Source organism: Pteronotus mesoamericanus, unplaced genomic scaffold (genome assembly GCF_021234165.1).
Source record: "Pteronotus mesoamericanus isolate MK-2021 breed Mesoamerican mustached bat unplaced genomic scaffold, CSHL_Meso_final contig_65, whole genome shotgun sequence".
Lineage (NCBI taxonomy): Eukaryota > Metazoa > Chordata > Mammalia > Chiroptera > Mormoopidae > Pteronotus > Pteronotus mesoamericanus.
In genome coordinates this window covers 1980349-1993548 of record NW_026555228.1, presented here as the reverse complement: position 1 = coordinate 1993548, position 13200 = coordinate 1980349, and the positions used below count along the sequence as shown (strand labels likewise).

The following is a 13200-nucleotide window of genomic DNA, read 5'->3' as shown; positions in this document are numbered from 1 at the left end:
GGCTGCTTCCCGGGAGGTTCCGCCAGGTTCTGAATTCTCATTAACACGTTCGAATGACAAAACAGAAACAGCAGACTCACCCGAATGGAACGGAAACTGCTGTTTGGCTTCTCCTGTGTGGGCGTCCCAAATGATGGTTGTCTGTGCTCCGCAAACAAAGACAACACGTTAGTCACCGCCCTTCTCGCCGCGTTTCCTCGAGAAAACCTGATCGTGCGAGAAAAGGCAGCGCGCGGCCTTGCCCGGGAACCGGCGCTGTGCAACAGAGAGAGAACGCCGGCCAGCCTCGCAGGCAATTTTGTTTTCTACTAAGCACTCGAACAAAAGAGAAAGAGAGACTGTTACGACTCCTTTCAGTGACACATGTTCTCTCACTCCAGCATGGCCGAGGGATTCCTGTTTCTACATGCAACTGATACACACATCTGTTTACAAGAAACATGGCATCCTCTTCTAGGTCTGTGGAATGGGCTGTGTTTTGTATGTAACAATATCGATAGCCATGTGTGTCGGTGGCAACGCCACAAGACACGGCAGTCCTCGCGGATCGTTGGAACACGACCAAAATGGGTGGGGACCCCCCCGCCCCATTACAGGTTGAAAAACCTCGAATGACGCTTGCCTGTGTTCCTGGCCCTTTTCCAAACAAAGCGGGCATTCCTGCAAATTCCCGTCACCGCCTGAACCTCGGCAACTACCCAGAACGATGCAACGGAGTTACACTGGGTGAGGCGCCCACGTACTGGTCTGTAAATAAGGGGGAAACCGCCGTCTCCCCCAAAACAAGGTCATTCATGGGTTCCGATGGGCCAGGGGCAGCTCACAGCTCAGTGACTTACATTTTTTTTTTCTTTTAAAAAATATTTCATTTATTTATTTTTAGAGAGGAGAAGGGAGAGAAACATCCATGTGTGGCTGCCTCTCGCGCACCCTCTACTGGGGTACCTGGCCCGCAACCCAGGCACGTGCCCTGACTGGGAATCGAACCGGTGACCCTTCGGTTCGCAGGCCGGCACTCGGTCCACTGAGCCACACCAGCCGGGGCTCAGTGAGTTCCGTCTTAATCAATGGGAACTTTCAGCCTCATAGGAACCTGTACGGCTCCCTGTCACTGACAACAAAGCTCTTGTTTAAAGAACTGCTTACAAGTTGTGTTGACTGCTGAAAATTTCAGAGAAAACTGTGAATATCTCTGGAAACCTGTTGTCTATGTTTTGGGTCAGCTCTAGGCCAATTAACATCTTTTGTTCATTTGCTCGGTGGGTTGTACACGTGTCTTAGTTTACGTGCAAACACATCGGGCACTGCAGAGACTATATCACCTCACAGTTCTGATGCCATTTCACATACTACCACATCAGCAATCGTAGTATTTTGTGGATGTTTATATTACATATACCCTGGACCAAAGAAAACGTTAATTATCCAAGAGCTTTCCAGAATCTGAAATATAGGGACACTTCAGCCCCTTGGGGCCAAGCATGCACTGAAGGTCAACGCCAGCATCTGTGTAAATTATACTTCCTTCCCAGGTATTACTTTCTAGACCAGGAGTATTACTGTGATACAGTGGATCAATACCGGCAGACAGAGTGAGGCCCACAGATGGAGAGAATTTCAAGCATGCGTTTTCACTGACCAATAGCTCCTCAGCTGGTGCTGAAAACTGACAACCAGCTAGAAAAGCAGAAGAAATATAAAACACAGCCGGCGGCCCTGAGGAGGTGAGGACTGCAAGACCTCGCCAGAATTTGGTGAGAGGGCAGCAAGTACCGGCTGGGTCGGGCCCGACGCCCACCCCAAGCCCGCTCCGCCCCCGCGTGTCCCTAGGCGGGTCCGTAGGCTGTCCCCTGGGATCCACGATCTCCGTGGCCGCCTCCTGTTTCGGGGCACCGACTGCGCCCACACACGCAAAGTGCCCATGAAAGGTTAGCGATGGCTCGCACCTATGATCTTAATAACTCCATCCGTACTACCGACGGGCGGCCACGCACAAGACAGAGCGCGGTGCGTGTGACGTCTGAATTAGAGCGTTTCGGGGACGATTCGGCGGTCGTTTCCTGACAGCCTCCGGCGTGCCGGCCACGGCTTCTCGGCTTTTTCTGCGCAACGCGAGGCTGCCAAGTGTGAACATGAGCTTTCTTGCTTCAGACGGTGAAAGAACGCACAGCTCACGGCCCTCGCGGGCTCCACGTTAGCGTGGGGTTCGGCAAGCTCCTTTTTGCCGAGGGCCAGCGGGTGAATTGTTTGGGCTCCGAAGGCTGACACTGAACGATGCGCGCCCATCGACGGCGGGGCGCGTTGCACCAAGGTCGGCAGGGCGGCAGAACCGAGTAAGAGAGGGCGTGCGACCGAACCAGGAAGGCCACGGCCAGGAGAACCAGCCGACTCTACGCGCGTCGCCCTGACTTCTTAAGGGGAAGCAGGAAGCCTTAGAATTCAACGAGACGACGACGCTACCTAGAGATTCAAAACCCATGAGCATCCGTAGATCAAAGGGGTGTTTCACGGCAATACTCACTTTGTCCACACCAGCGCTCAAAATGTAATTCCCCTTCTTGTTCCACTTCAAGGCAAAGATGGGCCCTTTGTGTTGGCCTAAGGTGCTGGCCAGGTTACCTGTCGTGTAAGCAAAAGAACCCCAGGCCGCTGAGTGCCAAGTCAGGGCCCCGCTGGCCATGCGCCCCACGCCCCAGCACCTCCTCCGCGGCCCCGCCTGCAGGGAGGCGGACTCACCATCTTCCGTCCAGATTCTTGCGAAGCCGTCGTAGGAACCCGTGGCCAACAGTGTCCCGTCGCTCTGCGGGCCAGAAAGGAGCCAACAGAAACAGCTTAGGAAAGGCAGTTCTTTAAAAAAAAAACCCAAAACATTTTCTATCTTTTTAGAGAGAGGGGGGAAAGGAGGGAGAAAGAGGAGAGAAACATCTACGCGTGGTGGCCTCTCATGCGCCCCCTCCTGGGGACCTGGCCCACCACCCAGGCACGTGCGCTGACGGGGAATCGAACCGGCGACCCTTTGGCTCGCAGGCCAGCGCTCCGTCCGCTGGGCCACACCAGCCAGGGCGTAAAGGCCATTCTGCCAAAGCGAAGAGAAACCGCCAGCCCAGGGTCAGAATGCTCTGCCAGCGTCCATCACTGGCCCCCACGGAAGGGAGGTAGCATGCAAAACACGCTGCCACCGTACACCCCGGTGACATAATTAAAAGGGCCGCCCGAAAAGTTACAATCAGACTCCAGAGACTCCAGTGCGCTCTGAACAACACGCTTGCGTGTAGGAAAGAACGGAGTCTGCGGTGAAGGGAAGGAACGGGCAGAAACACTACAAAGAACGGGGCAGCCCAAAGAAGGTATGGCGAGTGGGGACTCCCACACGGACGTGTGCTCCTGACACCCACGATGGAAATACCGGGGCGCAGGCGGCTTTTCTTGGAGGCTCAGGGACGTGCGCTGGTGCTGGAACCGAGCAGGCCCCTCCACGTCCAGCCCAGCACGACGTGCTGAGTGCTCGTGTCGGGGAGGTGCTTACGTTCCAGTCCAGCGAGGTCACGTCTTTGTTGCTGGGGACGTCATGGCCCCCTTCCCGGATACAGTGCCTCAGCACCAGCTGCGTGGACGCCCCGTTGCTGTTTTCGTTCAGGTTCCATATCCGTGCCGTCGAATCTCCGGATCTGCAGGAGGAAACACGCGACGCTCAGCTTTCGGAGCGCCAACCCGCGGCGTAGGTTTTGTTTTTTTTTTTAATTTTACTTTTTTCGCTGTGTAACCTGCTTCAGGGCCTGCGGCCTACGGGCGGAGGCCAGGCCATGGTTCGCGGCCACAGGTTGCTCTGGCATGGGGCACTATGAGAGACCCATGGGAACGGGGCCCCCCATAAATCCAATCCCATGCGTGGTGGTTTTTCTGTTTTTCCTCCTCAGCGCCTTTGCTGCTCGGAGTACTTTCAAATGCCACATCAGTCCCCACCCCAGGCAGGAAACGGCTGAGCAGGCGGACTTCTCCGCACTTCGGCCACATTCGGAAGGACCCGAAGGAGGGCAGTCAGCCCAGGGGGTCCCGGGCCCTGCTCTGCCCACGCGGAAGGGGCCCCAGCGGGTGAGAGGCAGCGCGCGGGGCAGCGAGAGGCGGACGTGGGCCGGACGTCCTCACCCGGAAGCGAGCAGGTCGCTGACGGGGTTCCAGGCGCAGATGAACACCTCCGACTCGTGGCCCCGCAGGACCGTGGCTTTGCTGGGGGGGATCTCGACGTCCCCGTCTATTTCCATCGGTTTGGAATGATTATCTGCGGGAGGAACCGGGACAGACATGGGGTTCAGCGCCGTGGGCCACGTCGCCACCTGGCGGCTCCGTTTGACACACGGCTACTTTGCCTGCGGTGTCACCTCTGAGGACGACAGCCACCCCGTGGCTTCTGTCCTTCAGTAACCACGTCACGTTCTTTACTAAGTGCAGGGCGGGGCAGAAGGAGGGCTACCGCGCGGCCTACGGTATTGTTGTTGTATTGTTTTTAATATCGCTGTACTGTTTTCCACACCGTCGACCTACGTTTGCCCCGCCCTGTCCGTGCTGTTTCTGCCACGACTTCACAGGGAATAAAAACAGCTATTTATTCTTCATAAGCAGGCACAAGCCGATGTCTAACAACCACTGAACAAGAGGGGACAGCGGTGACAACAGCCAGCCAGCCGCTCCAGCCCAGGCATGACGTTCCTGTTCTCTCGACAGGACGCGTTTCACCTGGGAGCACCTTTCTCAGATGTCACACGTGCACACATGCATGGACTCACACGCACACACGTGCCGCATACACGATATGCACGCGCATCCACCCCCCCACAGATGATGTACATGCACACGTGCATGCAACCACACGCACAATACACACACTCACGCGCGCACGCACACAGCCCGTGCACCCGGTGAGCTCAGACCCTGACGCCGTCTCTTGGAATTTATCAGCAGCACATGACGGAGCAGACAGGTTCTCTGGGTAAAAATTCCAGCTCTCGGACCTATCTGCCACATCCTTTCGGGCCACCACCTCACAGGGACGAACCTGACGGGGATTTGCTGAGACCACGCGAGCCAGCGCCCACGGTCCGGGGCCTGGCGCCCACTCAGAAACCCGGAGCTCGACCGGGAGGCCAGGATTTGGTGGGAAGCCCTGCGTGCGGCCGGCGGGGGGATGGGCCTCCACAAGGGGGCACTGCACGTCAGAGGGCGCTCTCCCGGGGCGTCTCCGTTACACCATATCCTAAAACTGAGGCTGCGTCAGCCAAGGATGTGGTGCCTAACGGCTCCGGGGAAAGGCGAGGGCGTGAAGCCCTTCTGACCGAAGGGTCAGAAACCACTAGGAAGCGACTGAGAAGACACGTGCAGGGTGGAGATGCTGATGGAGCCTATGGACTCCGGCGAGAGAGACGCGAGGAGCTGGGAAGTGCCGGGCCCCACGCTTACTTATTGCGAGTGCTCCGTTCTCTTCCCCGTTCACTGTGGCGTCTCCATTCTTTGGTGGGTTGGGCTGGGAAACACTGGCCGGCGCCGCTGTGGCGGCCGTGGCTGTGGTAGCTGCCGCCGCCGCCGCCGCTGCTGCCGCCGCCGCCGCGCTGGCCTGCTGCTGAGCGAGCTTCTCCCGGAAGGCCTGCTGCCGCGTCTGCACCACGTCGGGCATCACAGCGTCGATCAGGGACAGGGACTCTATGGGACGGCCGTCAAACACCGTGCCATCCTGGGGAGAAAGCCGGGGGACAGCCGTCAGCCCAGAGCTCCCAGCACAGGCCTTCTGCGTGGCAGGCAGGCCAGCCAGCATGGGGCCGAGGCGCAGAGAGGCAGGTACGCGGGAGCCCAAGGCCCGGCCAAGGGCGCCCACGGCAGGCAGGGTGGGCCAAGGCCGGTGCCCTGAGCACCCGTGCAGGACAGGGGTAACGCGTTACGGTCCTCCGTGGGGGACCCGGCGAGTGGGAACACTAGGGACATGTGAATGCTTCTACCTTATTCCATATCGAAGGTGCTCACTCACTAGTGTAACATGGGCCTAACTTCGCCGTGAGCACAATCTAAAAAGAGGGAGGGGACACGCGCCAACGGACCCACGTTCGTTCACAGCTGCGGCCCCAGCCCCGTCCGCTGTCCAAGGAGCAGCGTCATCGGGCCGGCACTGGAATGCGCGAGAGCACAGCGTGTCACCTCTCTCCTCCCCAGGGTCCCTGGGCGCCCCTGCCGGGTTCGCTCACAGACAGATGCCACTGGAACGCGTCTGGGGTGCCTCTGCACGCGGCCCGGTCGGAGAGGGGGTGCATCCTTCGTGCACGACAAACACCCGCCCCGAGGCGTCACGCCGCTGAGGACGTGCCGTGTGTGTGCAGAAGGGGGGACACACGTGTGCCGGGTCAGCAGCTGGCGATCGTGTGTGTATGTGGAAAACACGCGCGTCGAAGGGGCTCTGAAATCTCACCCCGTGCCGAGCCGCAGCACGGCGTCCCTCATCCAGCACAGGGCGGACGCCACGCCAAGCACTGCCCCGCCCCGGGGGAGACCTCAGGGCCCGGCGCGCAGGACGGGCGCTGCGGGCCTGCCCGGTCTCTCCCCAGCGGCGTGGGGCCGGGTGTGCGCCCGCCCGGCTGCACGTACCTCGTTGATGCTGATCTCGGCCTCCACATACTGCAGCCCCTTCTGCAGGATGGAGATGAGCGCGGCGGGCGGCACGAGCGTCCCGTTGATGTTGGACTGGCTGATGTGGCTCTCGATGCCGAACGTGAACGCCGAGTGGGAAAAGCCTGCAGCCGGACAGGGAAGGCGGGCGGTGAGGCGCGGCACCCGCCCGCCGCCGGCGTCGGATTCGGGCGGCGGCAGGGAAGCAGGCGGGCGAGGAGATGCAGGCCCCGGGAGACCCATGTTTGCAGAGCGTGGAGACACTGCCTCAGGGGGCAGTCACCTCAGCATTACGAACAGCAAAGAGAGGGCAGAGTCGGCGCGGCTCCCGCAAGCTCTGCACCTGCGGGCCAGGGTGTCCCAGACCCCGCTGCGGCGCGCACCGGATCGGGCCGCAGCCGGACACAGAGCGGCTGGACAGTCGCCTCGGCTTACTGAAAAGCTAGGAGGTGCTGCCCCGCCCCGCCCCACCTGCATCCGCGCCCATCGATGGCCTGCACAGCAAGCTGCTGCTGAAGACCACGCGTAGCAATTCCCAGGGCTCGCGTGCGGTGGGGACAGAAACACGCACCGGGAGAGAGGAGGGCAGTCCCCGCACGCACACACAATGCCGTTTCTGAAACGGAGGGCGCTGCACAGGGCAGGGAAGGAGGAGCCGGGGGATGGGGCTCCCATGGGGGGTCCACGGGCAGCGATCGGAACCTGCCATGACATTCCTCAAGGAGAGGAAGGCGGCTGCCACTGCTGGACGCGTGGGCCGCGCAGCAGCGCTCTGCACACAGGCAACCCACTCCAGCGGTGGAGTGACGACCCCCGGTGGTCCCAAGACAGCCGGGGCGGGGGGCGCGGGAGCCTGCGGCCCTTGTGGGCGCGGCCCAGGGCATCCCCACGGTGGCCGTGACCTGCCTCGCTTTCGAGTCGGCACCCAGGGGGCAAAGCAGGAGAAACGAGGAGCTCTGGGGGCAAGCACAGGGCCCCCGTGGCTGGGACGCTGCGCCCACCACGGACAGCAGCCCCGGCGTGCCGGCGCGGAATTCGGCGGTTCCACACGGCCGGGCCCTGTCGGCCTTTATTGGCATTACCAGCGCGGCGTGATGCCCTCTTGTTCTTGGGCGGGGCCCCGGGAACCCTACGGCCAAGGTGTCTTTCTGATAAGCACGTCCCCATTGGCCTGGTTCATCCTCCGTGCCGCGGGGCGTCACGGGCCCTGGGGTCTGCACCCTGCCTCCCGCCCCAGCCACGTGGCCAGAACGCCACCTCCCTCCGCCAAACAGGGGCCGCGAAACACCAGCCTCCGTCACACACAGCACGATTCTCGTCATCATCGGCCGCGGCCTGTGCGACCACAGACAGGCAGGCTCTGCAGTCACGCAAACGCTCAGCAGGTGGGGGTGTCCCTCCACGGAGGAGGATTCTGCGCTTCCCTCCCTCCTCCCAGCCCGCCCGGTTCATTTCCTGCTGCTGGATCGTCAAGAACCGATGCCGTGCGCAGCGTCTGCATTTCCCCGAGAAGAAATAAGGCCACGGTTCTTCACTCCACTCTTGGCTGCAGCGAGGTCGTCCACTGCTTCACAGAAGCGTCACTACCCCAGGGACGGTGGCGGGGGACCCCCGTGAGGCCCTGTCCCCACAGGGCCCCTCCGCCCGGCTGTCCGAGGGCGGGAGCAAAGGCCCTTTATAATGGGCTGTGCCTTCGCCTTCGCCTTTTCTCTCTCCGCCCCCCACCCCGATCCCCCCTGTCCTGTGTTCAGCAGGGACCCCGCCCCGGCCCGCTGCCGAGCGCTCTGCGTCTCACCTGCAAGCTTTCATCGCGCAAGGCGGTCATCTTCCCCCTGGGAACCCGCCGTTGTTCATGGCTGATGGCCCCCGTCACCAGCTCCTGCCCTCTCTCCAGTCATGTCTGGACAGGCCGACAGGACAGAGCACTGGCGGGCGAGGGCCGCTGCTTACCCTGCTGTTGCGTCAAAGGTCAAGGGCGGGTCCAGGTCCAGGAAATACCAGGCCGGCCGGCCCTGCGGCGGCGCCTGCTCTCCGCCAGCCATCGCCCGAGAAGGTCACTGCGCCCGATCCAGCCGCCCATCACCCTGCGCAGGCATCTCCTCGCGGCCTTCTCTGCCACCCCCACGTCACGCCCCGAGAGCCCCCCGGGCAAGGCACAGGCCCCAGGGACTCGGCGCCCGCGAACCTCCCCCGACCGCCCCCGTCCTGGCACCGCACCCGCGGGTGACGGCGGCTCCCGACACATACATCTCGGGGACTGCGGGGCAGACACCTCTTAGTCCCGTCCCACTGGGGGCTGGGTTTCAACCTCCAAACCCGGGGGTCCCCCACGCAGTCCAAGGCCGTGCAGGGCACTGACTCGCTCCTTCACGCAGCCCCACAAGCCAGGCCGCTCCACAGAATGGCTACTCAAGGCCCACGGACCAGGGCAGGCTCGGACCCTGGGGTCGTCTTGAACCACACCGGGGCCCTTTGGGCCTGTTCCCTTTTTATTATTATGTTTTCTGATCCTCACATGAGGACTCTTTTTTTATTGCTTTTAGAGACAGGAAGACAAAGAGAGAAAGAGACAGAGACAGAGAGTGGAGACACAAACAACGCTGGGAGAGGGAAACGATCCCTCCACGTGGAAAGTGACCCCCTAGGGTGATGGTATGAGGGGATGGGGCCCTTCGGAGGAGACTGGTCTCCCAGCATGACATCCGCGCGTGGATGAAGGACCCAGACAGTTCCTGTGGCCCCCACTGGGTCTACAGGTCCTTTCTTCTAGCGGGCCAAAGGCGCGAGGACGCTCTTCTTCCACGCTGTCCGCTAACACTGGCGGCGGCGGCAGCAGCAGCGGCAGCAGCAGCAGCAGCGGACGAGCTTTACGACGCTGCTCTGCCTAACACAAAACTGCCACGGACCCCGATTTGCCACTAGAAGCCTAGGAAGCGCCTTCTCAAAATCAGTCCGGGGCCTGGGCCACAGTCTTCGCCGGAGCTGGGCCCTGAGCGCCTCCCATCCCCCGCTGTAAGCCCTGGCGCTCGCTCTGGCTGCCCCGCCCCCACCGCCCCAGGGTGCCCTTGCTACAGGCCCCGGCCTGCGCCCTGGAGCTGCCTCTGCCTAGTCTGGTCTCTTGGCCTAGAACAGTGGTTCCTGGCTCTCAAGCCAGGGCGATCCTGTCCCCCAGAGGGGGACGCGCTTCCATACCCGGGAACATTTTTGGTGGTCCCCACGGTGTGTGTACGCATGTGTTTGCTTGTGCTTCTGGCATCGCACGGGGGAGGGACCTACTTCCGACCCCTGCGCTACCTCTGCGACCATCCCCAGGACTCCCCGAGGATGGAGAAGCCTGCTGCCGGACTCCCCTCCTCCCCCGCGGGCCCCGCCCTGCACGGAAGCCGCCTCTGCTTCCCCGCTCTCCGACCGACTGACTGACCGACGGGACTGCGCCGCCGCCGCCCTGCAAACACCATTCCCTGTATTCACGGACGTCTCCGGCTTCTGGGAAGACAGAGGGCCCTGGAAGGCAGGAGGCCCGTTCGCAATCACTGCACACCACGCAGAGCACCCCCCGTCTCGAGCGCCCCCCCGACCCCCGCTGTCCGCCGCCCGTCCCGACCGGTTAAGCGGGCCCCTAACCCAGACCGGCGAGGCCGGTCTACACCGAGGGCGAGGAGACAGGGATCAAACCGAGTCCTACGGCTTTCCCAATAACACCCGGAGAGCAAGGAGAGAAGCCAGGATGTAGGTGCCACAGTGGAATAGCAGGGAAACAGGTTTCACAGCAAGACGACGGTCGTACAAGCGATAGTCTCAGAACACCCAAGAGGCTCTCGGGCACCCGTGTGTGCCGGAATAAAAAACGACGATGTTATTGGGTAGTAATAACAACAGCGGCAAGGTTAGGATACTCAGTGCTGTGCGCGCCTGCTCCTGCAACCCTTTAATTCTCCCTCGGGGATATGGGGGTGGGTTTCAGAGACAGGGCAACATCCATCCAGTGCCTCGCATACACGCCCCCACTGAGGGTCACACCCGCACCCTGGGCGTGTGCCCTGCCCAGGAATCGAACCTACAACCGTGTGGTGTAGGGCATGGCAGGTAGGAGCTCCCTGGCCACGGCTGTACGGAGGGTTTTGCGGAGTTTTCTCAGAGAGGGGGCCACTGCCTGTGAGTCCGTCTTCCCAAATCCATGTTACCGACGGGGACACAGAGTCACAGCACAGCCCAGGGCTTGCCCCGGGGGCACACAGCTGGCCCGTGCCCAGCCGCCCCGCCTCCGTGCCCTCCCCCCGCAACACTGCACCACAGCGAAGTGGGCTTAGAAGTCTCACGAGGGTTCTCAGGCGGCACCCTTTCCAAAAATAGCACAACCCCGATGTCTCCAGAACCCCGCCACGGCCATTTTTCGGCGTGAGGTACGTTTCAAACAGGGCCAGTGGGAGGACACCTCGCCTGGTTCTCGCCGGAGGAACAAGGCAAACCCAGATGAGGCATGGCTCGCGTGGAGAGAACCGTCAGGGATCAGAGACACACGAAGAGATCAATTGAGGGAGAGGCTGACGCAGTGACGGAGGAGCGGGCGGGGTTTTTCCGGCCTCCCCAGCGCGGTCCTCACCGGGCGCCCGGCCAGGGGCTGCGCCCCTTGGCTGCCCGGTGGCCCTTTCTGCGCCCCTCCCTTGGGCGAAGGGTCCCCAAGGTCCCGCTCAGCTCCAATACGCGTATTTTATAGAGAGCACAGAAAGGCCTCCTTGTCCCAGGCAAACCCACAGGATTTGAATGTACAGAGGTGCCTGGGTGAGGACAGGGAGAGGTGCCTGGAAACAGAATCGATCACTTACAGTTCCCGAGAGAAGGGGCCACGTGCCCCGTCCGGGCGCCATACAAGGAGGCTCGTCCCCCGCAGGGACCAGGAAGCCGACAAAGAAAAAGGAACGCGGGCTACGCCTTTATGAACGCAGCCCAGGGGTGAGTCACTAGCTCGGGATGTCCCCTCCTCAACAGGAAGCGGAAGCCCATGTCGGACTATGTGGCTGGGGGGGGGGGTTTGTCATGTGATTTTCGTGCACCTGCCAAAGCCACCTTGGGAAAGAAGGGGGAGGGGACGTGGCCATGGCCCTGTGGTCACTAGACTCACTTCACCTAAGTGGCTCCAGAGGATGACTGAGTGACAACTGGGTCCGTCTGAAAGCAAAACCGTGGCCTGCTCCTTGGGGCGGACCACCTCCTTCTGTCTCTGCCAAGCCGGATGTGCTGGTGGTAACTTCCTGTCCAGGGTGTCTCCTGGACCATCCCACTTCCTGCACCAGGATGCAGGCCAGGGGCGGGGGCTCAAGGTCGTGGCCACGGGGACAGGCTGGTAGCAATAAAGAGGGGACGGGGACGCAGTGGGGCGAGCGGAAAGACATCCAACCCGGAAGAACCCCCCTCACTCCCCCCGCCCCGACCCCCGGTCAACAGAAAAGGCAGGTGAATGAAAACTGACACCCTCATCTTTGGGGGCTGGGGCACTAGCAGTTGGCTTCCTTCTTTCGGAACGGATGGCTCCGTCTCACCAGACGACTCCGTGCTCGGCCCGAAAAGCAATCCTTCGGTGTAAATTGCGTGTGCTTGAGAACCCTTTTGCATTCTGCCGTCTAAACCGAGGCCCATGTTCACATCGGCTTTACATTTCCCTGTGTTTATCTACAAGAAAAGGCCCCAGATGCCGTGCTCGCCTTCTGTGAGAAGCCTAGTCTGCCGTGCACGGGGAGCGGAGCCCAGGCAGAGCCGCCGGGCGCCGCAGACCCATTCTCCATGACCGGCTGCCACACGGCACTCGGGGAGTGCCCACGGAACGGCCCTGGCTCCCGCCCACAGCAAGCAGCAGAAGGGCCTCGTTCAAAGGTGGTTTCACTTTCGACATCTGGCCTGGGCCTCAAGGGTGGCGGCCGAGCACAGCCCCCCGCGGCTCTGCCAAGGCTGTCCCCGTCTTTGAAACCCGGGGCGCGCTCAGGAGGGGGAAGCATTAGTCAGGCTATAAATCAAGGTCGCTGCTTCCTCCCGGGCCAGCCGGCGGGAGCCAGGCAGCTCCCTGGGGCGGGCGGGGGGCAGGGGGCTGCTTTCCTTGAAATGCTCCTAGAGCCCGAAGAGAAGCCTCAGCCCCAGCTGCTGGCGGCCGCGGAGAACAGCAAGGCTCCTTCTGCCCCTTCTTCCCCCAGGTTCGAACCCCCGCGAGGGCTGGATGATATTTGGAAATTGGGACACAGAGGCGTGAATTCCCAACGAGAGATTTCCAGGGCCCAGCACCACGAAAAATAACAGCAAAAATGGACGCAGGACCTGGGGAAAACAGAAAGCATGTGGGAAGACAGAGGACATGACTCACGACGCTCCTCCCATGGGGGAGGGGTTTCCTCCACGCCCCCTTCTCTACACAGACGAAGTTTGACCTATAATTCTGGGGTCCTAGAAACTCGTGCCCCTGTTCCTTCTCAGGTAACACAATATGCGCCTTTGTTCATTGGTCTCAGTAGCCACCACGCTGTGTGGTTGTCAACGGCCACGGTGCGGGTATCTCACCCCGGA

At 61.5% G+C, this 13200-nt stretch overlaps 1 protein-coding gene and 1 non-coding gene across 5 annotated transcripts in view; both read right to left on the bottom strand.

Moving 5' to 3' along the window:
* TBL1X (transducin beta like 1 X-linked) overlaps window positions 1–13200 on the bottom strand; it is a 135624-nt gene that overhangs the window by 10915 nt on the left and 111509 nt on the right. For 3 of the 4 annotated variants that reach the window (XM_054581036.1, XM_054581038.1, XM_054581037.1), the window contains 7 exons: window positions 6628–6773; window positions 5455–5725; window positions 4147–4279; window positions 3527–3668; window positions 2737–2800; window positions 2522–2619; window positions 81–141 (listed from right to left, as the gene is read on the bottom strand). In XM_054581036.1, coding sequence (XP_054437011.1) covers window positions 81–141; window positions 2522–2619; window positions 2737–2800; window positions 3527–3668; window positions 4147–4279; window positions 5455–5725; window positions 6628–6773 — 915 coding nt within the window. Of the gene's footprint in view, window positions 1–80; window positions 142–2521; window positions 2620–2736; window positions 2801–3526; window positions 3669–4146; window positions 4280–5454; window positions 5726–6627; window positions 6774–11474; window positions 11545–13200 lie in introns of those variants that run through there. The other variant, XM_054581040.1, reaches the window with a different exon arrangement.
* On the bottom strand, window positions 3754–3888 carry LOC129077009 (small nucleolar RNA SNORA42/SNORA80 family). Its single transcript, XR_008529773.1, has one exon. It is a non-coding gene; the product is annotated as a small nucleolar RNA SNORA42/SNORA80 family (small nucleolar RNA).